This window comes from Rosa rugosa, chromosome 4, assembly GCF_958449725.1.
Source record: "Rosa rugosa chromosome 4, drRosRugo1.1, whole genome shotgun sequence".
Taxonomy (NCBI): domain Eukaryota; kingdom Viridiplantae; phylum Streptophyta; class Magnoliopsida; order Rosales; family Rosaceae; genus Rosa; species Rosa rugosa.
In genome coordinates this window covers 39,938,483-39,963,405 of record NC_084823.1, presented here as the reverse complement: position 1 = coordinate 39,963,405, position 24,923 = coordinate 39,938,483, and the positions used below count along the sequence as shown (strand labels likewise).

Sequence of the window (24,923 nt, the reverse complement as noted above, 5' to 3'; positions counted from 1 at the left end):
TCATCAATGACTCAACCATGCTGCATCTAGTATTGAACTGAGTATCAATATTTTGCCACCACTTTGTTCTCTTTGTAGCACCATATGAATTGTGTTTGCAATCTAGATCGAGATTGGTGCATTTCTTGTTGCATGAAGTACGAACCAAAGCAAAGTTGAGATATGTAAACTGTTTTTTTTGTTTCCAGGTCTACCATAGATGGATGTCATGCAATGGTTCTCAATTAATTTACTTTGAATTATTCTTTACATATATAGCAGCCTGAGAGCTCGAGCTCGGTGAGGGGATCAGACTGATGGAATTCCGGAAAAATTAAAGAAGAAATACTACAGCTAGCAAACATAATGAATACAAAAACAGAAAGCTCACAGATAGAGATAGACTGATAGACATAAGCTCATAGATTGAGCGAGGTTCAGCACCTGCGGAGACTTCAATGTCAAAGTTTCAATATGCCCTTAACATGTTCCCACAAAGACAAACACCAAGAAGAGTACTGCCAATAAACCTCAAGGTAAACTCTTGTACTGATAAAAAAGAATAGAAAGAAGAATAATGTTGGGAAATGCAAGAGATGAGTGGTAGTGATAACAGGGTGCATTACTAATGGATTGTTAAAGGGATTTACTTCAGCAGTATGCATGAGATTGAGCCTTCTGTAGTTTTGAGAGTGAACTTATAAACACAATGAAACACAATGAGAAGACATCTTGTCAAGGACGAAATATCTGTTTGAGGATAGAATATTTTGTTGAGGAGCATAATTCTTGTTAAGGAAGAAATATCTAGTCAAGGAGGGAATATTTTGTCGATGAGCATATTTCTTGTCAAGAAGAAATATCTAGTCGAAGAGCATATTTCTTGTCTAGGGGGAAATATCTCGTCGAGGAGATTCTAGTTATGGCGAAACCTTTTAAGGAAGATTTGCTCGGGGTGAGATTTGTTCGAAGAGAGATTTGAGTAATCTCCTCGAGAAAGAATCCTCCCGAGGTAATAAAATATACCTATGTATATCTGAGGAAACTAAAAGTAAGCCCAAGTATAAAAAAGTTGCATAAGAATTAGAGTGTTCACAAAATCTACACACATGGCCGGCTTCTGTGTTAGCTAGGCTCAGTAATTGGCATCGTTTGAGTTAAGACGATATAGATTTTGGGAAGTTTGTCAATTGTCCATGGAATTATCAATTATGTGACCTTTACAATGAATTAACTAATCAACATAACTTCAAACATGAGCAAGTTATTTTCTTCTTAGTTTTATGTAGCATAAAAACTGTGATGAATTCCGAACCGCCAATGTCTTAATTACTTTAGTTTACACACATAAACAAATTTGTTCAAATTGACTATGTTGATGATATATGGATATTTATGAGGATCATAAATAAAGAACATTTATATCTTGTGACATTTTAATTAATTTTAAATGAAAAAAAAGGTATCCTGCAAATGGCTAGAACAAAAGAATCTATTTCTACTCTAATAGCTGCAACATCCACCACCTGAGGAACCTAGGCCGGGGAGTTCATATCCGACCGTGATTCCAGATGACTCCTTTGATACTTCAAAAACGCCTTCATGAATATTTTGAAGAATCTTTGCAGCAGTTTTTGTGAAGGCATCCTCAATGTTTTGAGCAGTTCTTGCAGATGTCTCCATGAACAAAAGCCCATTCTCCTTGGCGAATTGCTCCCCTTCCTCTTTGCTGACAACTCTTCGATCATGAAGATCACACTTGTTTCCGATAAGCATGAATGTCATGTTAGGGTTTGCATGCTGCCGGGCATCATCTATCCAGCTTGCGACATGTTTAAACGTCTCCCTCCTGGTTACGTCGTAAACCAGCAGTGCTCCAGCTGCTCCTCTGTAGTAAGTTCTAGTGATGGATCTAAAAGACTCTTGGCCGGCGGTGTCCCATATCTGAATCTTAATTAAACGACCTTCCACAGTGACCATGCGAGAGCCGAACTCGACACCAACGGTGCAATCATGCGCAAGCTGGAAATTCTTGTTTGTGAATTGCAGGAGCATGCATGATTTCCCTACACCTGTGTCGCCGATGATGATGTACTTTAAACAGTAGTCGTACAACATGTTTAATGAATTGTCTCTCCTCCGTTCTCCTGTCTTCTGAGTTTTTGCAGTACCGTACCTCTATAATGATCTCAAAGGTACGGGTTTTATAGATTAAATTGAATCCAGCTGCAATTAGAATCAAACTTGGAATAGAAAACCTAATAGAAACTAATAATATAATTCAATTAGGATCAGTGTTTAAAATAGCGTGTCTTGAGGCACGCCTCAGACGTGAGACATGCGAGGCTTCACACCAAATTGCCTTGAGGCTACCTTTAAAAAACTTTTTTTTTTTTCATGAAGATCAGAACAAATTTTGTATTTATTATATATTAATAAATGTTTATATGCTACTAAGTAAGTATAAACATCATTGTAGATTTTAGAGAAGAATTGTCAATGTAGGACACTAATTCTTTAGAAGATAAACCCTAAATCCTAAACTCTAAAAGATAATGTGCGAAGAGCTTACGCCTCAAGGCCTCAAAGGCTTTTGAGGCATAAGACTTAGGCAAAACGCCTCGCCTTTTAAAACACTGATTTATGATGTGTATTTTCTACACAAGGTTAAACAACATTTATCCTCGATCACATTATTGGTTTCTACAATTAGTCCATGGTACTTAACTATTAGATTAGATATTATTTTGATTCACCAAGTCTCCTGTGTGGGACTTGAGATTGTTACCCAGGTGTTGACGTAAATTAGTTTGATTGATTGCATGTACAAATTAACCTAAAGTTATAACATAAAAAAAAAAAATTGCATCTTTTTTTGTTATCACAATAGCTCTTTGAATTATGCTATTTAAGTCTGGATGAAAAATGGTATCACAATAATGTAGTCAATGTTGATCATTGTACGCAACTAACGCAAGTAAGAACAGTTTGCGTGCATGAATCCTCGACAGAATGTTCTTTTCCTAATGAAGAGGGAAAGTTCACTTCTATCATTTCAATTGTTTTGGTTTTGTGGGAACGACTATAATACATAAATGGATGCATCATATTTCAAATGTTGGAGGAAATTTGTTCAATCATCTGTAACGATTCTTCTGCAAAACATGGTATGCTTTTTAAAAAAGGATAGGTATATATTAAAACATTATAACAGACGGTGTTGGAGGTTTTGGTGCGGTTATCTGTGATTTTTCTTCCAACATTGACATTTCTAATTCTTTAGCGGTTGAGGTTTTGGTAGTTATAACGGCTATTGAACTTGCTTGGGTTCATGATTGGAAGCACATTTGGTTAGAGGTTGACTCATCAATTGTACTAGACTACCTACGTTCTCCCTTGCTTATACCTTGGCAACTTCGTGTTCGTTGGCTTAATTGTTTAAGTTGCATATCAAATATGATCTTTTGATCTTCTCATATTTTTCGTGAATGGAATAAAGTTGCAGATGCATTGAGTAATCACGGTACTTCATTAATTCAACTAGTTTGCTGGGATGTGCCTCCTCCTTTTATTTTGTCTTATTGTCTCCTCCTTTTATTTTGTCCTATTGTAATAGTGACCTTTTGATCAGTCTTCCTCAGTTTTGGTTTTGCTAGTTTTGTTTCATTGTTAGTTTGCTTCAAGACGTTTTGGTTTAGTCCCCCTCTCTTATTATTCACTTTTTCTTTGATTAATTCAATAGAGTGTTTGCTAGGATGTGCCTCCTCCTTTTATTTTGTCCTATTGTAATAGTGACCTTTTGAGTCTTCCTTAGTTTTGGTTTTGCTAGTTTTGTTTCATTGTTAGTTTGCTTCGAGACGTTTTGGTTTAGTCCCCCTCTCTTATTATTCACTTTTTCTTTGATTAATTCAATAGAGTGTTAGGGAGGCTATTCCTCTCATTCACTCATCTTTCAGCCCAAAAAAAATAAAAATTAAAAAATTAAAAATTAAAAACTATACTTCACCATGTCTCTAGCTGCTGACTAGAAAAAGGAATGAGTACATAATCTATTTCTATTCTAGTTAGCTGCAACATCTACCCTATCAAGGAACAACTCCATCATTTGCACCTGATGGACCTTGGGGTAGTCCATATCCAATAGTGATTCCAGGCGTCTCATTCGACATATCGATCACGCCTTCACTTATATTTTGAAGAATCTTTGCAGCAGTTTTTATGAAAGCCTCCCCAACGTTATGAGCAGTTTTTGAAGATATCGATTGACAGGACCCGCCCCAGATTTCACCCTGAAATCTAAAGTGGCCCTGCGGGGCCCACCTTAGAAGAAATTCTACTAAAAATTTGGCAGAACTTCCCCTAAAAATGGACTACCCAAAACTTGTAGAAAGACATTTACACTTCTAAGCAATCCATCCTTATTCTATTGGAGCCACCCTGCTCCCCAAATCACAACATCTTCCAATTCACATTACACAAATCTCAACTTAATAATATTAATCCCACAGGTTATCAGAGCAATTCTAAAACAAAAGGTATAATAGGAATAAAAATAAAGAGGGTGAATGATCGATAGATCCTACAATGCGGAAGCAGTGACAACTATGCCTCAACCCGTGTACGCCCGACCTTAACTAATTTCGCCTGCAAACTAGGCATTTGAAACCGAAGGGCCCAGGGGAAAGTATTGAAAAACACGTTAGTGTGATTGGACAAAAATAAATAATCAAGATAATTTAAAAGAAGCAAACTTGAATACTTTCCCACGTATTTAAACTTATAAAGTCTTGATGCATGCAACATTTATAAAACGTATTTCCTTAAACTCAAAATCTCGTGAAAACATACCAGCCCCGCTGGTTAAGAGAAATCGGACTAGCCCCGCTAGTCAAGTAATAATAGGATATGGGGAAGAAATATCACCATACGGGTAAAGGAGCCCCTTAGGCTCTACCTACCCTCGACTGCCACTCACACATAGATTGTGTGAGGAGGAGAACTAATAACCTCGACTACCACTCACGTGAGGAGGAGAATAAATCACCTCAACTGCCACTCACAATTACAAAGTAAGTGAGGAGGAGACACTAACCGAACGACCCGAGTATGGTGAGGAAAACAATCGAAAACCAGTAAATTCATAAATCCATAAAGCTTCCTCAATATTTCGGAAAATAATTCGTCGAAAATAATATAAATCATAATTTCAAATAATAATCATATATCGGAGATAAACATCGAAAGCTCAATATCCAAAAATAATACCACGAATCCATTTCCCAAATCAAAATCGAGATAAATCAGAATTAATCTCCGAAAATCAATTCATATTACTGAAAGCAATTCATAAATCCAAAACCGAGCATAATAATTTCACCGAAATTCATATGGAAAACAATGCCAAAATTATAATCCAAAGCAAAATATTATGCTCGATAAATAAAATGATAAATAAATAAATCAAGGAATCATCATTTCGGGAAAATAATTGCATGCAACATTATTTTAAAACAAAAGTCCACTCACAATACTATTTAGGAGATCACGCATACGAGTTCCTTCGTTGAGCAATAGCTCAGTACATCGCCCTGTACCCAATTATATTCCGTGAATAACTATTCAACAATTAAATATGATTCCCAAAATAAAATCCTCATAAATCATCTTACACTTCTTCTCGGATTCAACCCATATTTTACCACTAATGCCAATTCGTTAATTTAAAGGTTCCAAGGCAGAACCGAGAGATATCCGACAGTCGGATTCTCGTAAGTCGATAATTGAATTCTAAATTCTGAAAATTGATAATCAACACAAAACTTCTCCAATTTTCAAACAAATTCACATCTACAAGTTCTACAACAATTATAGGATTTAAATGGGCTAAAACAGGAATTAAAAACCAGCCCTACGCACCTCCACGAGCCACTCACAGTGGCAGCCCACGCGCCGGCGGCCACCTCCACCTCCGACCACCAAATTTCAGCCACAACATCTATTCGAAAAGCCTAACACTTTTCTCAACTACAATAAGTTCCAATTTTACCTTGAAGTGCTTGAAATCGGCCGATGAAAAATTTCCAGAAATTTCAAAACCCTAGAATCGGGTTTTTGCTTGATTCTCCCTCTACACTGCAAATTGATGCATGAAACTTGAGGGGAAAGGTAAATGGCCCGAGGCGCTTCCATTGGACTTGGTTTGGTGGCCGGAATTGGAAGAATTGGTCGGAAACACCGAATTGGTACAGTGAAGGTTTTTGCTTCGAATTGGGGTTTTCCGGCCAAATCACCGTAACCCATGATCACTAGTGTGTAGAGGAGGAAGAGACGCTCCTAGGATGGCCGGTTGCATATCGTTTGGTGGCCGGACAGCGGTGAATCGAAGGGAAAAAGGGAGAGGCCGACGGGGAGAGGAGGGAGAGGTCGGGGAAGGAGAGAGAGAGAGTTACCGAGTGGGTTTCCGGAAATGGTTTCCGGAAATGGAAACCTACTGTGGTAACTTTCCATATATATACCCAATTTACCATGAACAATAACTTCCATATTTCACCCATAACTTTCGCATATGAACTCCTATTTTTACGTACCACATATGCACGCGCTCGGTTTAACGCCCTCTACGATTTTCCTGAAGAAAGTTTTATCAAATTTTGACCCGATCAAAAAGTCGACTTTTAGGGCCACTAAAAGTACTGAAACGACAATAAAAAATGAAAGTAAAGGTCGTTTACCGTCCAAATGACTAGTAAATCGATAAATTCAGGTTCGGGACATTACATCGATGTTTCCAAGTATAGAAGTCCATTCTCCTTTGCGAATTGCTCCCCTTCCTTTCTTCTGACAACCTTTTTATGAGCAAGATCACACTTGTTCCCTATGAGCATGATTGTGATGTTACGATTTACATGCTGCCTTGTATCCTCTAGCCATTTCGTGAGATTTCTAAATGTCTCCCTCCTGGTTACGTTGAAAACCAGAAGTGCTCCAGCTCCTCCTCTGTAGAAAGATATAGTGATGGATCTAAAAGCTTCTTGTCCAGCAGTGTCCCATATATTGAGCTTGATGGGTTTACCCTCAATAGTGACCATGCGAGTGCCAAACTCAACACCAATGGTGACATCATGCTCGGGCCGAAACCTCTTGTCTGTGAAATTCAAGAGCAGGCACAATTTCCCTACACCTGTGTCGCCAATGATGATGTACTTGAAGAGGTAGACGTAAGACATTCTTAATAGCGAGGAAGAAGACAATGTCTGTCCTCCCTTCTGTTCTCTTGTAAGAGTTTGTTGTTAAATAATTTGAGATTAGTTAACCAAAACTTTCTATAATTTTATTCTTCATCATCTTTGAGGTATTTATAGGCAATACGTACATGAACTGAATCAAACCCAGTTAGGATTAGGAAACATAATCCAACTATGAATAAAAAAGCTAAATAAAACTGGACTAAATAACATAAATCCATTTGGAAATAGGAAAATTACCAACATTTGCTTTCTATTATACAAGGTCGGTTAGACTAGCTGAAGTATAGCTACGTCTCTACGTTTTATAAAACATCTTCCGAGAAGATACTTCTGCAGATTTCCAAGCAAGGACATAACATGGATTAATTGAAGATATTAAGAAGAGATTGAACCAGTGTGAATATCGAACAGGTGCTTGAGCCTCTTGCACTAGCCACAATACTTGTGCAAAAAATAAATTGTAATGCACAGACTTGTCATTGTGCTAGAAGCTGTATTGACACACACACACACACACCAATGAATTGCTTTGTAGAGAATTAAACAAACTATGAAACTAACAATAAGTACCTGATGAAGACAATGGATTCAGATTATGACAAGTACGTTGAGCATTAATCACTATCTTCTCAGCAGCTTTACAAATCTTATTGACTTTTGTCTCAGATAAGCATTTAATTCCAGTCAAGTTCTGCCAAACAACAATCAAGGTAAGGAAATCCAACTTGAACATTTACAATTTCAAAAATTCAGAGGTGAAGTTGGCTTTACCTTCTTGGTGAAGTTGCCACGTGTAGATCCCTGCGTCCTGAAGCTTCAACATCTCCGGCATTGATTCCCTGAGCAATCATTGCACATAAATCTCATCGCTCCATTAGAACTTCGATTTAGTCACTTTTGAAGCAATTTTCGCTTGAAATTTACTTCCAATAACGGCGAGAAGTCGAGAAAAAACTAAGAAAATCCATCGGGAATTTGAAAATTAACTGAATTCAATTACCAGAGCAAAATGATCGAAATATAAACTGAACGTTTGAATGGAAATTGAATGGAACCGAACGTTTGTGCAGCTTACTCGTATCGATCGCTTCGAAGAGGTCGTCTTCATCATCAATGTCTTCGCGTTCGACGAGCTGTAGCTGGTTTTCTCTATTCGGTTATGAGGACCATCGCAGTGACGACATTGGGTTTCTGGATATCACCTCAGCTGTTGGCGGATATTCCTGCACCGCCGACATCGGACTCCCAAAATCCAATTTGAAAAGGAGATTTGAGATAATGAGTCTCTGTGAGGACGTGGACAATCTCGGCGGCTCCGTCGCCGGAAATGGGAATTATTGGGCAACGCGAGTGGTGAAATTCTTGAGCTCCTCGACGACGCTGTTGATCGAAGGCGGTCCCGCAGAAGAAAACAAGGAAGGAAGGCTGGGTGGCGGGAAAAGGGTTGCGAGTGGAGGAGGAGCAGCAGCAATGGTTAGGGTTTTGGGAGCGGAGGAGATTTTGAGAGAGAGAGTCTTTGAGAGGGAAGTTTGATCGGCCTTCTATATCTTTCTTTTTCATTCGAGAGGGAAGTTCAATATTTGGCCAAAAATTTTGGCGCTTTTCGCTGAATCACGGCATAAAAACAGAGCTCGCCTAGTATTATTTTCTACCAACTAATAAGTTGCTCAATATTTATTCTATAAAGTGTATATAGAAGATCCACCATTTTATAAAAGGTGATACAACATACCTTTCAAAAAAGAGAGAGCGAGAACCCTAAGAGAGAGAGTCCGCTCATCCGGCTGCGCCGCCATGCTTGCCTTGGCCTCTGGCCTCGTTGGCGTGTGTCGAGTGCGGCCGGACGGGATATTTGTGTAGATGATCGGAGACGGGGGTTGGGAGGCCTTCCTTTGCATTGTTTTCAGGTGGCGGCGGTGGTTGCACAGAAGGTGGGTGCGTGGCCGAGGGTGGTTTTCCGTTGTGTGGCTGAGAGCGCACTCGATCTGGATTTCAGATTTGTGGATGGATCCGTTTGGATCTCGTCACAGATCATGGGCAGTTTGGATGTAATGTGGTTTCGGATCACATAACAGCAGGTGGCGGAGGGAGTCACAGCTTAGGGATCATTCTTCTGCTCGGGCTCTCAAGGATTGGGGTTGTGGCGGTGGGCTATTTGATCTGCTGGTGTTCTGCCGGCGGTGTCTGTTCAACAGCCATGATTACACGCATTTATATGCTTGTAATTGTATCTAAAACACTAGAAATAAGCTAATCCTTGAGCCAATTATAATGTAATTAACCCATTTTTATTTATTTGTAGAAAATAAGCGGAGTCACGGTTATCGGAAGAAATTGGCGCGAAATCGAAGCAAATAATGAAGAAATGAAGAAAAGAAGAATTTCTGTTAATTAATTATTCTTTTCATTAATTAATCATTGGATAATGATTAATTAATAGAGGTTTAATCATCAGAGCAACATCACGTGGAGAGGCATGTTGCAATCAAGCAATTATTTGTTTAATTGAACTCAGCCACTCAGAAGATGACACATGGCAGCTGTACAATTAATCACTATGGTTTAATCATGCAAGAGGGAGCAGCGCTTCTTTCTTTCTTTTGCTGCGAAAATGCATAGCACCACGTGCTCTTCCTCTTTCATTTTCTGACGTCACCTCCACCCCTCAACCATTGTAGCCTTGCCACGTGTCCCATTATCCCATTCACCTTTTCCTCCTCCACACGAAATAGCCACCCATTTGATCTCTTTCTCTCACAGAGAACCGATATATATATTCTCTTCACAACACCAACAGGAGGAGAACCCTAGCACCAACAGCCGCACACCCAAATTCCTCTTCCTCCTTTGAACAGCCGCACACCACCACAATTCCATCTCTCACATTCCATCTTTCCCATTCTCTCGTCCATCACCCATATCACCTCACCCACTCTCCCATTTTCCCTCACTCTTCCACATTAAAGTATTGGGCTCTTCTCAAATTTCATCAAGGAAGATCATCAAGACCTTAATTTCATCTTGGGTAGTTAGGAGGATTCAAGCTAGCTTAGTTTTCTTTGCTTTCTAGCATTGTTGAAATTAAGCAAAGTTTATCCTCTCTCTTCTCATCTATTTTAATTGTACATGGTTTTGATGTTAAATCTTGCTTTAATTATGAGTGAGTAGTTTAATTTTGGGAGTTAGGGTTGTGAAGCCCTAACTCATCTTGTATAAATATTGATGCTTTACTTTTAATAAATGCAATTTCCATTGTGTATGCTTTAAATCCGAATGTATTGGTCCTTAGAAGCATGTTTCTAGGCTTTGTCACCCTTTGAAATTATGTTGTGGGCAATTGTGATGAATAGATTGATAAATTGACAACTTATTGGTCTTGTTGCATCTAGGATTTAAGTGTGGTAACCATTAGCTAGCTTAATTGTAGCTAAGCTTGCTTGGGTCTCTATTATCTTGCACTCTAGGCCTCTAATTTTAGATATTGCGGCCTTAACCGGCGTAATGCCTAAGTTAGAGAGTTGATTGTGGCCTTAACCGGCATAATCGATACACCGAAAGGATAATTGGTTTAGTAGCCTTGACCGGTACTAGATACGGGACTTAACACATATAGGAAATGCATGCATTTGTAAAATTGGCATTGATATTTGCAAGATAGTTAGTGTGAATCACCCGACACTCCCATGTTCCCATTAATTTGAAAATCTAATTTTAATTTCTTGCTTGATAATTAGTTGCTTGCTTTTATTTTAGTTTGCATTTAATTTAGTTAATTCCCAATTCAAAACTCCCAAACAAAATTCTACCTTCCATTGTGCATAAATCATTTGGGCTACAAGTTAGTGGCTTTGATTAGGTTTAGTGTGAGCTAAGCCGAGCATTGCTGAGGCTTGGTGCCTTGTGAATATTATTTTACTTTATTTTATTTTTATTTTTCATTGTATGCATTTGAGTGATTCTAACGCCAATTACCTCGGTTAGGTCCAACGCCTAATCCCCGAGGTACGATAATCAAGGTTTTAATACTTCCCTTACTTGACAACGATTCGTACGCTTGCGAGAGTTTATGAACCAAGTCAATGGCGCCGTTGCCGGGGATTAGGGTCTTCGGATCTTAATCCCTTGGTAATTGGCATTTAGGGTCACTTTTAGCATACTTTTATTTTTATTTTTATTTTTATTTTTTGTTTCTTTGTTTAGTTGTTTAATTTCGAATTTTATTTTTTTTCACTACTTGTTAAGTTTCCTTCTTTTCTCACCCTCTAATTAATTGTCAAATTTTGTGGTTGGTAAACTTGGTGAATATTTTGTGGTTATTTGATTATTGAGGTGCTTATTGTTTTAGTGTTTCTTTATAGGTGTATGAGCAACACGTTACTACCTATCAATTTGAGAAGTGGTCGCACTTTTCAAAGACTTCCTAGACAAAGGCCAAGGAATCGTTCACGAACACCTCCAAGGCCAAGAGTACCTCCAAGAGATCCCTCACCGAGTCCGATTAGATCACCGGTTAGAGAGATGGCGGAGAGACCTATTCGGGAGTTCTCTAGACCTTCCATGACCAATACGGCATCATGCTTAGTACTTCTGGAAAGAGATGTGGACTTTGAGATCAAGCCACAACAATTGAGCATCTTGCCTATTTTCCGTGGGATGCCATCCGAGAAGGCCATCAACCATATGCAAGACTTTGAGGCGATTGTGAGCACTATGTCAAAGGGTGGACTTCCGGAAGGTGAGTTCAAGATGCGGTTGTTTCCTTTCTCACTTAGAGATGATGCCAAGGGATGGTTTTTGAAGCTACAACCAAGGAGTATACGATCATGGGATGAGTTGACGGATACTTTCTTGGATGCTTACTACCCACCACACAAGACCACTAGCATGAGGCATGAGCTCTTACTCTTCGCTCAACGAGATCATGAGACATTTTGGGAGGCATGGGATAGGTACAAGGATATTTGCAATGCATGTCCCCATCATGGCTTGACTAAGTCAATGATGATTGACGGTTTCTATGGTGGTTTGTTACCACATGAGAGGAGGAGGGTTGATGTTGCCGCACAAGGTTCACTTCATAGTCATGGTCAAACCGAGGCATGGGATATACTTGAGCACTTGGGTCGACAATCGAGGCAATGGGATGATCATGACTCTAGGAGGGAAAGATTGAGGAAAGATCCATATTATGACACCAAGAGCACTCATGAGACAAGGGTTGCCCAAGAGAGCTCTAGTGCCGACTATAGAAAGCTTGAAAGGAAGCTTGATTTACTTCTTCAAGCTCAAGAGCGTGGTTCATCTACACATCATGTCAAGGCCGCTTCTATGTCTTCATCTCTATGTCTTCTATGTGATTCACCTACACATGCTACTAGTGAGTGTCATCTTGCCCCTAATTATCCGGATTTTGTTCAAGAGCAAGTAAAGGCCGTGAATTCTTATGGTGGGCACCCTAGAAATGATCCTTACTCACCTACATACAATCCGGGTTGGAGAAATCACCCTAATTTTTCTTGGAGAGACCAAGGAGGTTCATCTAGTGGGTTTCAAGGTGGAAAGCAAAGCTTTAGAGGTGGCCAAGGTCAAGACCTATCAAATTTTTCTCATTATGGTAATGCACACCAAGGAAACACTCAAATTTCACAATTTGGTCAACATGGACAGCAAGCGTACGGGCCTAACTCTCAATGCCAATTCACCTCAAGTCAAGGACTTCATGCTCAAAATGCTCCTCCCGGGTTCACTCAAGGTGGTGGTTATGGTCCTAACAAGTTTCAAGGTGTTTCCATTGCATCACAACCGGAGGAGAAGAAGAGTGCAAATGAAGATGCTCTTTCTTCTATGTCTCAATGCATTACTATATTATCTCAAGGTCAAGCCACCATGCAAAAACAAATGGGCCTATTAGAAGTGCAAATGAGTCAAATGGCAAAGGAGCTTAGCACACGTCAACAAGGAGCCTTACCTTCTCAACCGGAGCCAAACCCAAGAGGAAAACTCCATGAATGCAATGCCGTCACCACTTTACGTTCGGGAAAGGTATATGATAATCAAGTTTACATGCCCTCATCTTCTACTTTTCATTCAAATCCTTTATTTGATGATGATGTTGATTTGCATTCATATGGGGCCAAGAGGGAAGAAAATGTACCTCTTGGCCATGTTGTTGATGATAATTTGCATATGCATCATGATTCTTTATATTACAAGGAGGATGGGACCGGAAGGGAAGAAAATGTACCTTCCGGTAAATATGGAGTGGGTGATGTGACTTTGCATACTAAAGGAAGAAATAAGGGGGTGGATAAGGTAGCCGGAGGGGAAGAAAATGTACCCTCCGGAGAAGCTATTCTTGGTAAAGGTTATGGTTTCTTGTCCTTTGAGAATAATGCGAGAAAATATGGTTTGATTGATAGTGGCAAGGAAAGAGCTCTATTGAGAAAGAACACTTCTAGGGATGAGGATATCTCGGCCTCAAGATTAGATGGTGAGGCCATGAAGGCTAGGGACCCATCTAAGGCCGATGACACCTCTAGGAAGGTTCTTGATGAGGTTAGACCCACTCTTCATGAGTTTGAGCCATCTACATCTACCGGAAGAGAGGGGAGAAATAAGGAGGAAGACCTACATGTTCATGGTAGCTCTAGGGATAGGAGTGGTCCGGTCCATTCATCACTAGGCGAGGCCTTGAAGGCTAAGAACCCTAGTGGGACCGTGACTACCCTTAGGGGCACCACCGGGAGTTTCACCTTTGATCCACCTCTTGATTTGAGTACACCGGAGCCTCAACTTCCTTACCCTAATGTGCCAAGAAAAGAAAATGTGAAGAAGGGTGGGAAGAAGAAGAAGAAAGTTGGCTTGATGTCCGAATTGCATGATATTTTGAAGAAGGTCAATGTCAATATACCTTTGATTGAGCTCATTCGACAAATGCCGGTTTATGCAAAATTTCTAAAGGACTTGTGCACCCATAAGAGGAAGATAAAGAATGATGAGCGGTTTGAAATTTGTGAGGAGGTTAGTGCTATCTTGCAAAGACGGATTCCCCCAAAACTCAAGGATCCGGGGAGTTTTAATATCTCTTGCACTATTGGTGAGAAAGTCTTTGATAGAGCTTTGATGGACCTTGGTTCAAGTGTTAACATTATTTCTTTTGAGACTTTTCGAAAACTTGACCTTGGACCTATTAAAGCTACTCCTATATACTTGCAACTTGCGGACCGGAGCATTATTAGAGCTATGGGCGTTGTTGAAGATGTATTGATCAAAGTTGACAAGTTCTACTTACCGGCGGATTTGGTGGTATTGGATATGGATGATGTACCTCCTAGTGACAAGGACATACCTATCATTCTTGGTAGACCTTTTATGGCAACCGCGGGGATAAAAATTAATGTTCAAAAGGGCACTATCAAAATGAAGGTGTTGGGCGAAAAAGTATTACTCAAGAGGCTTGAACCCATTTACCCTCCGGAGGTGGTAAAAAGTGTGCTTTCTATTAACTTGGTCAAGGGCAATGAAGCAAAGAGAGATAGAATTTTTGGCCCGTTGAACCAAGTCCCACACTACAACCAAGAGCCATTGGTTTCTAATTCTTCCTCTCCTTGCCAAGTGTTTGCAATTTCTACTCTTGATGAGATAAATGTGAATGAGGATCTCGCATTGAGTGAGGAGCAAAAGAATCAAATCAAGACAATCAGGGAGATTTGTGGGTTGAAAAAGAAGAAGAAGAAATGGTATCTTGAGTGGAACACACCGGTGAATATCAAGTTTCTTGCATCATCTTGTGGAGGTTCTAGTTCTACCAAAGCTTGTGTGGGTGGTGGTGGAAAGAAGGAGCCACCTTGAAGAGACTAAGTTCTATAGACCGGCTTGGGGTCTTTAAAAACAAGCGCTTCTAGGGAGGCAACCCTAGGTGGTTTTGAAATTTCCTTGTTCATTTTGCATCAATAAGGCTATTTAGCCATCTTTTTGGGAGGTTGGGAGGTGCTTGGAGTGTGGAGAATAAGGAGATATTTTGAGCTACAATTCTTGTGTGGAGGTCATTGAGGATGATTTTGGGTTGTGAGTTGATGGGATTAAGACCACGAGCGTAATGGAGGACCCTTGTCCTTATTCCTTGATGGGCTATTTGTGATGCATTGCTCTTGGACACTACACATTTCTCAATGGAGTTGATCTTTTTATGAGCACCTAGAGCTATTATGGAGCATACGTAAAGGAAGTCAAGGCCTTGCTATTATGGAGCATACGTAAAGGAAGTCAAGGCCTTGTGCCTTGAGGTTGGTGTCTCATATTAGTCTTCTCCAAGGGTCGTGAGCAATGGAGGGCCGACAAAGGGGGTTTTCCGTAACTTTACTCCGCATTTAGTTTTTTTTTATTTTCATAGTTAATTTTTGTGCTTTCGCCCGGACTTCACTCTCATGCCTAACTCCGACACAAATTTAGCTTTCGAGCTCACTTTACAACATTGAGGACAATGTTGGTTTTAAGTGTGGGGGTGAGGGCTCGGGTGCCCTATTTTCGTCACTAAAAAAAAAAAAAAAAAAATTAGATTACCTTTATGTAATTATATTTTAGTGGTTAATGCCTTTTCCAACCCCAATGACGAGCCATGGACTTAACTTGTTATGATTGTGGATAGATTAAGCATGATCTAGGACTATGAATTTGTTTTGTGATTGAGTGTATATGTGATCTATGCTTGACTATATGCGTGCACACAGCCTATGGTTAGGTTGGTTCATCATAATTAGAGAAGCATATAGATGATTTGATTGACTTGCATGCCTTATTTGTGAGCTTTTGTGCCTATATCTATAGTGTATGCATTGTTCATTCACTTTTTCTTCATGTGTGTACAATTTCATGACATTGCGTATCTAGAACTTGCTTGAGACCTCTCGAGGCTACTTTTAGCTTGCGATGGGATAGAAAGGATTGAGGCATTTTAGGTTAATAACACCATGGCCAAAGAAGCATGTGCCCAAAGATATTTATCACTAGATTGCCACTTTGAGCCTATTTATATATTTATCCTTTTTATTCATTTGCACCACAAATTCTTACCTAGCCTATACACTTTTATCCTACCATTCCATGGTAGTTGGTGAAGCGATTCGAGAGAATGACTTTATGTTCGAGTGCTTCAAAAGAAAGAAAAAGTCAAAAGTGTGAGGTTACAAAAGAATAAGTGTGGGGGTGAGTGATTTGTTTAGAAAAGAAAGTTCTCGAAAAAAAAAAAAAAAAAAAAAAAAACAAAAAACAAATAGAAAGAAAAAAAAAAGAAAAAAAGGGGTTGTGTGAAAAAAAAAAAAAAAAAAAAAAAAGTATTACGTAGTTTAGTTAGTGGGTTGTACATTGGGTTTTAGAGTGAGTGACTTAGCATTCGAAAGCAAAAGTCTTAAATCTCTACAAGAGAGAGTTGCTTCATCAACTTCTATGGACTTTGTATTTCCTTATCCTTCATTTCTTTTAGCCACTTGCCCTTAGCCCCATTACAACCAAATAAAAGACCTCTTGATCTTGAATTTTGTGGGTTACCTAGCGGAGATGAGATCGAAGAGCAAGCATATGGAGGCGCATGTTGTGAAATTGCTTTTGAGTGAAACACATATAACCCCTAAACACTTGAGCGGTAATATTTAGTGAACCTTTGTGAGTTTAGTGGGTTGTATCGGGTCTTCTATGTGCCTATTTGATTGTGGTGGATTGATTTGACACACGGGTCAACACATGCATATACTTGAGCATTTCTCACATGTGCATCTTAATTGCCTTACAAATTCAAAAATCTTATGTTGTGCTTTGTCAACCTCATGGTCATATACATAATTAGTTCTCCGAGGGTTGTGGTTGGAAAGGCTAATACTACACTATCTTTATGTTTGTGAGTTAGTAGATTTTCGGATTAGATTTCATTTTGATTGCTTGAGGACAAGCAAAGTTTAAGTGTGGGGGTGTGATTACACGCATTTATATGCTTGTAATTGTATCTAAAACACTAGAAATAAGCTAATCCTTGAGCCAATTATAATGTAATTAACCCATTTTTATTTATTTGTAGAAAATAAGCGGAGTCACGGTTATCGGAAGAAATTGGCGCGAAATCGAAGCAAATAATGAAGAAATGAAGAAAAGAAGAATTTCTGTTAATTAATTATTCTTTTCATTAATTAATCATTGGATAATGATTAATTAATAGAGGTTTAATCATCAGAGCAACATCACGTGGAGAGGCATGTTGCAATCAAGCAATTATTTGTTTAATTGAACTCAGCCACTCAGAAGATGACACATGGCAGCTGTACAATTAATCACTATGGTTTAATCATGCAAGAGGGAGCAGCGCTTCTTTCTTTCTTTTGCTGCGAAAATGCATAGCACCACGTGCTCTTCCTCTTTCATTTTCTGACGTCACCTCCACCCCTCAACCATTGTAGCCTTGCCACGTGTCCCATTATCCCATTCACCTTTTCCTCCTCCACACGAAATAGCCACCCATTTGATCTCTTTCTCTCACAGAGAACCGATATATATATTCTCTTCACAACACCAACAGGAGGAGAACCCTAGCACCAACAGCCGCACACCCAAATTCCTCTTCCTCCTTTGAACAGCCGCACACCACCACAATTCCATCTCTCACATTCCATCTTTCCCATTCTCTCGTCCATCACCCATATCACCTCACCCACTCTCCCATTTTCCCTCACTCTTCCACATTAAAGTATTGGGCTCTTCTCAAATTTCATCAAGGAAGATCATCAAGACCTTAATTTCATCTTGGGTAGTTAGGAGGATTCAAGCTAGCTTAGTTTTCTTTGCTTTCTAGCATTGTTGAAATTAAGCAAAGTTTATCCTCTCTCTTCTCATCTATTTTAATTGTACATGGTTTTGATGTTAAATCTTGCTTTAATTATGAGTGAGTAGTTTAATTTTGGGAGTTAGGGTTGTGAAGCCCTAACTCATCTTGTATAAATATTGATGCTTTACTTTTAATAAATGCAATTTCCATTGTGTATGCTTTAAATCCGAATGTATTGGTCCTTAGAAGCATGTTTCTAGGCTTTGTCACCCTTTGAAATTATGTTGTGGGCAATTGTGATGAATAGATTGATAAATTGACAACTTATTGGTCTTGTTGCATCTAGGATTTAAGTGTGGTAACCATTAGCTAGCTTAATTGTAGCTAAGCTTGCTTGGGTCTCTATTATCTTGCACTCTAGGCCTCTAATTTTAGATATTGCGGCCTTAACCGGCGTAATGCCTAAGTTAGAGAGTTGATTGTGGCCTTAACCGGCATAATCGATACACCGAAAGGATAATTGGTTTAGTAGCCTTGACCGGTACTAGATACGGGACTTAACACATATAGGAAATGCATGCATTTGTAAAATTGGCATTGATATTTGCAAGATAGTTAGTGTGAATCACCCGACACTCCCATGTTCCCATTAATTTGAAAATCTAATTTTAATTTCTTGCTTGATAATTAGTTGCTTGCTTTTATTTTAGTTTGCATTTAATTTAGTTAATTCCCAATTCAAAACTCCCAAACAAAATTCTACCTTCCATTGTGCATAAATCATTTGGGCTACAAGTTAGTGGCTTTGATTAGGTTTAGTGTGAGCTAAGCCGAGCATTGCTGAGGCTTGGTGCCTTGTGAATATTATTTTACTTTATTTTATTTTTATTTTTCATTGTATGCATTTGAGTGATTCTAACGCCAATTACCTCGGTTAGGTCCAACGCCTAATCCCCGAGGTACGATAATCAAGGTTTTAATACTTCCCTTACTTGACAACGATTCGTACGCTTGCGAGAGTTTATGAACCAAGTCAAGCCATCTGGGTCAGAAAGCAGTGGCGCGGTGGTCTGAGAGGTGCGATGGTGGTGGATGGGCTGGATGTGCAAAAACTGTCGTGGGCTGGGGTCGATGTTTGGACCCTCTCGGCTTTGCTCCAAATGTTGTTTTTCTGGTGCGGCGGCGACAATTGTCCGTCAAAGGCGGCAGTGGGATGGTGGTGGTGCGAATGGATCGGGTTTTGCCATGGTGGCGGGATTGGCTGTTACTAGTGATTTAGGGTTTGGTTTGTTTTCTTGTTTTTATTTTTTTTGGTAATAAGACATTACAGGTTGTGGCAGAGGCAATCTTCTCTTCGGCCTTCTAGTGGGACGTTCCTTTCTGGTTTTGGGTCAGCGAAAATTTCTGGCTGTGCACAGACGAGCATTATTGGCCTTCTAGTGGGTTGTTCCTATTTGGTTTTGGGTCAGAGGGCATGGCAGTTTGGAGCAGTTGTGGGTTGACAGTGTTGACAATAGGGTGGTGATGATGTTGGGTTTACTTTGGTCCCAGGTTTGAATGTCCGGCAATCCTTTTGGTCGGGTTTAGGTCACAACGAGTGTTGGCTTGGTCGATCAGAGCTAGTCAAGTGGACTCTGGGTGGCGAGTTACTGTCAACACAAGTGAGTTGTTTAGTTTCAGTGTTCTTATTGGTTGGATGAGAGGTGAGATGTCAAGGATTCACTGCTCAGATGCTTCTTGTCTTTGCCATTTAGTTGTAGTGTTAGTCATTATATATAGAGTTCCAGTGTGAAGTCTAGTGGTCATTTTTGTGTATGAGATGTTGCCTAAAACTCGTTGTAAGCAGTTCATTATTAATGAAGTTCTTCTTGATAAAAAAAAAAAAAAAAAACAGAGCCCGCCTTTAATAAAAACAACATTGCGAGTTTAATGGGGCGCATACGACGCACGCCGTAAAATATGTAATTGAAATGTATCATTCACAACGTGCATTTATTATCCGTCGTAAATACTACTCTTTCACGGCACGCATTGAATGCACGTCATAAATTACGTGTCGTAAATGATCAGTTTTCCTGTAGTGTTAGATATGGATATCTATGGCACGTTTACTTACTTGAAATGGAAAATAATCATGAATCGGAGACAAGTGGAATGGGAGAAGTAAGGAATCGATATTGATTCCGGAGGAATGATTCCTAAACCCATGTCCCCCCTTCGTAATCGAATTCCTGAGTATTCAGGAATCGATTCCTGATAAGGAGGTGGGACCTACATCCATTCCGATTCCTTTATGTGTTAGTAAACGCATGAATTCTTTTACCCAGAATCATTCCGATTCATTTATGTGTTAGTAAACGCATGAATGTTTTTACCCCGTAATCATTCCCTTTCCTTCCAAGTAAGTAAACGTGCCCCTATAGTGATGGTTCCAGTTCCCAACTGCAAGAATTCAATTGCTTCCGGCAAGGTAGTGATTCATACGGAATGAGTCTGGATTGAAGAAAGCTTTAGTGGCCAATACTTTGCTTTGTGTCTGTCCAACAGTTGTGGCCAATAAAATGCATGATATGTGAAGCCCTATTTTTTTGTTTGGGCCAGTTGATATGTAAAATCCTTCGAAAGCAAAACGTACAGGGAGTCACACACCATGCACACAGACACATTGCATTGAGACGATTTGAGCTCAATCATATGCTGTAAATGAGCGAGAAGCGGCTTTCCTGGATTTGTATTTATCGAGGCATATGGTCTAGTTGCTTTGATTCAAAATCCAAACAGAACATGACTAGGTAGAAGAAACCGAAAGCCATAACAAAGAGGGCAAAGTCTTATTAACAAGAACATGCAAGTCTGTATATCATGATCACAATTTGAAACAAAAGCTATAATATACCAAGTCACTTTGAACATAAAACCAAGAAAGTAAACTTCAAACACCAAGTTTAAATCCATCCTCTTTTAACATTGAAGGGGCTGAAACATCTTCACATTTTACCTCGACAAGTTTTTACTAATCTGAGCACTCGATTTCTTGATCGAATCTATTCTCTGAAGCCGAATCTGCTCCCTGAATTTAGCTATGAACTCATCTGCCTTTTTATCCACATCAGGCCCTCCATCACCTGCACTCCCAGAAACAGGTTGATAGGGCCTTGGACTTGGCTTTGGGCTCTCTCCAATGTCTTTAGGAGAAAAACCTCCTTCAGTGTCGTCATCCTCGCTTTCGGTTTCTTCATCTGATTCCATAAGCACCTTATCGAAAAGATTTTCCTTCTCATCTTCCTCGGAAAATTCCTGAAAAGCTGATGACTTGGGGTTGTTGGGAATGCTGCTTTCATGGCTCAATTGCTCAGTCCAGAATGAAGATTCATTGAACTCCACCCTTTTTCTTGTTTCATTCTCAACCAAATTCGCTTCAACTTCCTTAGCGCTTTGCTCCACCTTCCCATTTACATATCCTTGTTCTCCAGCTCTGGTTGTTCTGACAGACTTTCCCATTGAAATGCCATCAACATGGCTCAGCCTATGCTTTGTTTCAACCCCTGAATTAACTCTGCCCATCATAAATTCTCCATTGCTTCTATTCAGGTTCTTTGCTTCACTAGTAAAGCTTCTCCTCAAATCCTTCTCATACGAAACCTCATCACTGGTTGGCCTCAATGATGATGATTTATAAAACATCGGTGGGGGCGGAGGAGGTGGGGGAATAGAAGTCTTGTAAAAGCTCTTCTTCCTCCCCACATCCTCAACACTCTTGGCTTGAGCTTCTGATGACAATGAAGGTGCAGGAGATAACTTCTTCGGAGACAAAAGTGATGTCGAAGGAGACAGCTTTGGTGATGAAGACACTGACTCGGATCGAGATGAACGAGAGCTTTGGGACCTCGAAACACCCCGAGGATCTAGGCGGTTAAATTCAGCTTCCTCCATTGGAGTACTACTAACAAGATCCTCCTTCACTTCCAACCTTCCTGATCTTGATCGCCACGGAATTGGAGAAGGAAGCACAACACTCTCCTTCAATTTCTCCTCCAATTCTTGATGATCTAGACCCCCAATTTCACCAGCTTTAGCCTTACTCGATTTGCTCGAAAACCTTCTTGAACCAGACCTAGAATTAGACCTACTCAGAGCACCACCAGAATTAACACTAGATTCATTAACGGACTCTATGTTGTCCTGGTCAGGAACACGTTGTTTTAGGCTCCTAACAGGCAAAAGCAAAGGCTTTTCACCAAGTATTGAACTGCTTTCTCTCTGCTCATCAAGAACTGAGTGTTCTTGAGCCACAACCACCACAGGTTCATTCCTAAAATACTGACTACTCCATGCCTGGACCTTGTTTTCATCAGGTCCAGGTGAGGTTTCTGCCTCATCATCAAAAACTGAGGACACCTCAAGAATTCTAGACACATAGGAATGAGCATTATCGAATTTCGTGTTGTTTTCTTTCTCTACTTTTTCATTTAGTCTGCTAAATAAGCCATAAGAGACGGCTATACCAACTAGGAGGAGATGAACAAGCTCCCAGCTTCTGGTGACAACACTTCGGTTTATGAACTCAGGAGCTTGTGATGGAAAAAGAGGGAGAATAACGAAGAAAACTACAACTAGAGCAACTTTGTAGAGAAAATGATTGTAGAACTTACTTGGGTTTTCATGGTTTTGATCTGATGAGACCAACTTTTGGGGTTTGGTGTAAGACTCTGATTCTGGCTCTGCCATTGAAGAACACATGGAGAGAATGAAGCCCTTATTGCTTCAGCAGAATTTTAGGAAGAAGAAGATGAGGAAGAAGGTAAAGAAGACTTAAGGATTAAGGAAAAGTGGAGAGAGAGGAAAGTAGGAGACAGTGGAGAGGAAAGTTTTGGAGGAGTGTGGGAGAAATTTTGCACGCATTTGCTTTTTAACCTCTCTTTCCAATTACATATATATCCTTTCCTTTACTTAATTTCCTCAAATTCAAAATTCAAAATTCTTTTTCTTTTTTGATTTGTGAATTTACTCAGCAATTGGAGAAAAGGGTTATATGCCAAAATGGTGAACAACTAAGATATAGCTAAAAATGTTTCAAGAAGCATCATCCACTTGGAAATGAGTCAAACCTACAGGCTATTCTGGAAACCTACTATTCCTTTTTCTTAAAAATCAAAGATGCTTCCTAAACATTCTAATGGACTGTAGTGAGAACATAATACCACTCGGAGTACTTGGAATCCACCACATTTGATTGAATATTTAATTATTACTGTGGAAAAAAGCAGTCTTCCACATTTTGCTGAAGAAGCTCACATGCTAGGGAGAAGGGATAATTGAGGTGTTCTTCTTTTTATAGTTTCTAGATGATATTTAGGCACATTGAAGAGCATACTTATCCCTGCCAAAAATTTGTGCGGTACTTAATTGAACAAATAAATAAGTGTTTGCAAGTTTAATAGTGTGAGCTTGGAAGTAACGAGATCAGACAGGACTGATTAGTTATGTGAAGCATAATCAAGCGGTGAGCTTTGGTCACTTCACCTTGAATTAATACATTGCATGATGACCCAAAAATTATTACTTTTGTTCACACCAAGAAGTTTTGCGAGTCCATCACATTAAGAATTTATTTATTTATTTATTATTTTTTTTTAAAGAGGGGACGAACTTTGTCCCCCACGAACTTTTAATCGGAAGAAGAACAAAAATTACAAACCAGCTGGAGGGCTAGACCAAAAGCCAGCAATGAAACATGGAACCATGCATAGTGATACAATACACATTCGATGTCGTACCCATGCATGAAGGGGCTCACCCTCGCTCAACATCTTTTCTACAAAAATTGTTCTTGTTTTTTTTTTTTTGAATATTTTTTTTTCTTTTTTTATATGTTTTCGAGAAGTATCAAAATGTTCGACAAATTCCATCTCATAATTAGGGTTAAAAAGCGAGCGTGATATATCATGCAATCTTCATTTCACTCAGGTAGAAAAAATCCTGGGTGATTCTCAAATTTTATTAGCTGTCGACTACAGCTTCTGTGTAAATAACAAAAAAGCAGTGACCGTGTAGTTTAATGCTCCACAATTAACAAAAAAGAAGTCCAAAAGAACTGAGTCAGGTTATAGTAAGACTGACGTGAATGTGATCTTGGAGATACGCAGATCGAGTATGAATACTACAGTATTCAAGATAAGGTTTTGCTCGGCTGGAAATCCAAACTTTTCACATCACAGACCGGTTCCTTTCTGCTTTACATATAAGCATCGGATAAAAAGGAATGAAGTGGAAAGTTTGTAATATTAGGGTTTGTTAAAACTCAGAGAAAAGAAAACTTGGGCATTTTAGGGATGGGGCAAATTGGAAGGGGCAAATAGGTTGCGTGGCTGTGGTCTGGATTCTTCTTTTGGAGTGCCTACGCTAAGCTTTTCTGTGGAGGTATAATTTTTATTCATCCAAAGAAAGAAAACGAAAATAGAAAGTGGAATTTTATGATTTTGTATTCTTCTTTTGGGGGGAAATGCTTTTCTTTTCTTGGCTATTTTGCTTCTCTATTCTTCAGATGGTAGCTATACTTGGGAATCAGGATGATGTAAAATCTGGATGCTCTTAAAAGACACGCAGTTGATCAGTTGGGTATTAATTTCTTAAAATTCTAATTATAATAATCAGATTGAGAAATTGAAGGAAGGGAAGTGACTAGTATTTGCTAGTGATTTCCATGCAACCGATAGGTGGAATAAGATTTTGAGAATCTGGTCCAAAAACTTGATAGACTTGGAAAGTTCTGTATCTTTATTTTTGAACGAAGGAGGTCATCCTAATTTTATAGTTCAGCAAACAGTACCAAACAACACTTTAGTGGGGTCGACAAAAATAGCCGTCATTTAAAACATATAAAAACC

The 24,923-nt window shown here is 39.4% G+C and overlaps 3 protein-coding genes and 1 non-coding gene across 4 annotated transcripts; all 4 read right to left on the bottom strand.

Moving 5' to 3' along the window:
- Positions 1–1,335: 1,335 nt before the first annotated feature.
- Positions 1,336–2,145, bottom strand: LOC133706594 (ras-related protein RABB1b-like). Its single transcript, XM_062132123.1, has one exon. The coding sequence runs from the start codon at positions 2,095–2,097 to the stop codon at positions 1,483–1,485; it is 615 nt and encodes a 204-aa protein (XP_061988107.1). The 5' UTR covers positions 2,098–2,145; the 3' UTR covers positions 1,336–1,482.
- A 1,919-nt stretch (positions 2,146–4,064) lies between these two features.
- LOC133744812 (ras-related protein RABB1b-like) lies at positions 4,065–7,205 on the bottom strand. Its single transcript, XM_062172854.1, has 2 exons — positions 6,763–7,205; positions 4,065–4,236 (listed from the first exon to the last, which is right to left on the bottom strand). Exons 1-2 carry the CDS (start codon positions 7,203–7,205, stop codon positions 4,065–4,067), a joined length of 615 nt encoding a protein of 204 aa, XP_062028838.1.
- Positions 7,206–12,107: 4,902 nt separating this feature from the next.
- Positions 12,108–12,214, bottom strand: LOC133707636 (small nucleolar RNA R71). Its single transcript, XR_009845245.1, has one exon. It is a non-coding gene; the product is annotated as a small nucleolar RNA R71 (small nucleolar RNA).
- An 8,641-nt stretch (positions 12,215–20,855) lies between these two features.
- Positions 20,856–22,937, bottom strand: LOC133745849 (uncharacterized). The gene has a single exon (XM_062174016.1). It carries the CDS (start codon positions 22,774–22,776, stop codon positions 21,031–21,033), a length of 1,746 nt encoding a protein of 581 aa, XP_062030000.1. The 5' UTR covers positions 22,777–22,937; the 3' UTR covers positions 20,856–21,030.
- Between the last annotated feature and the right edge of the window lie 1,986 nt (positions 22,938–24,923).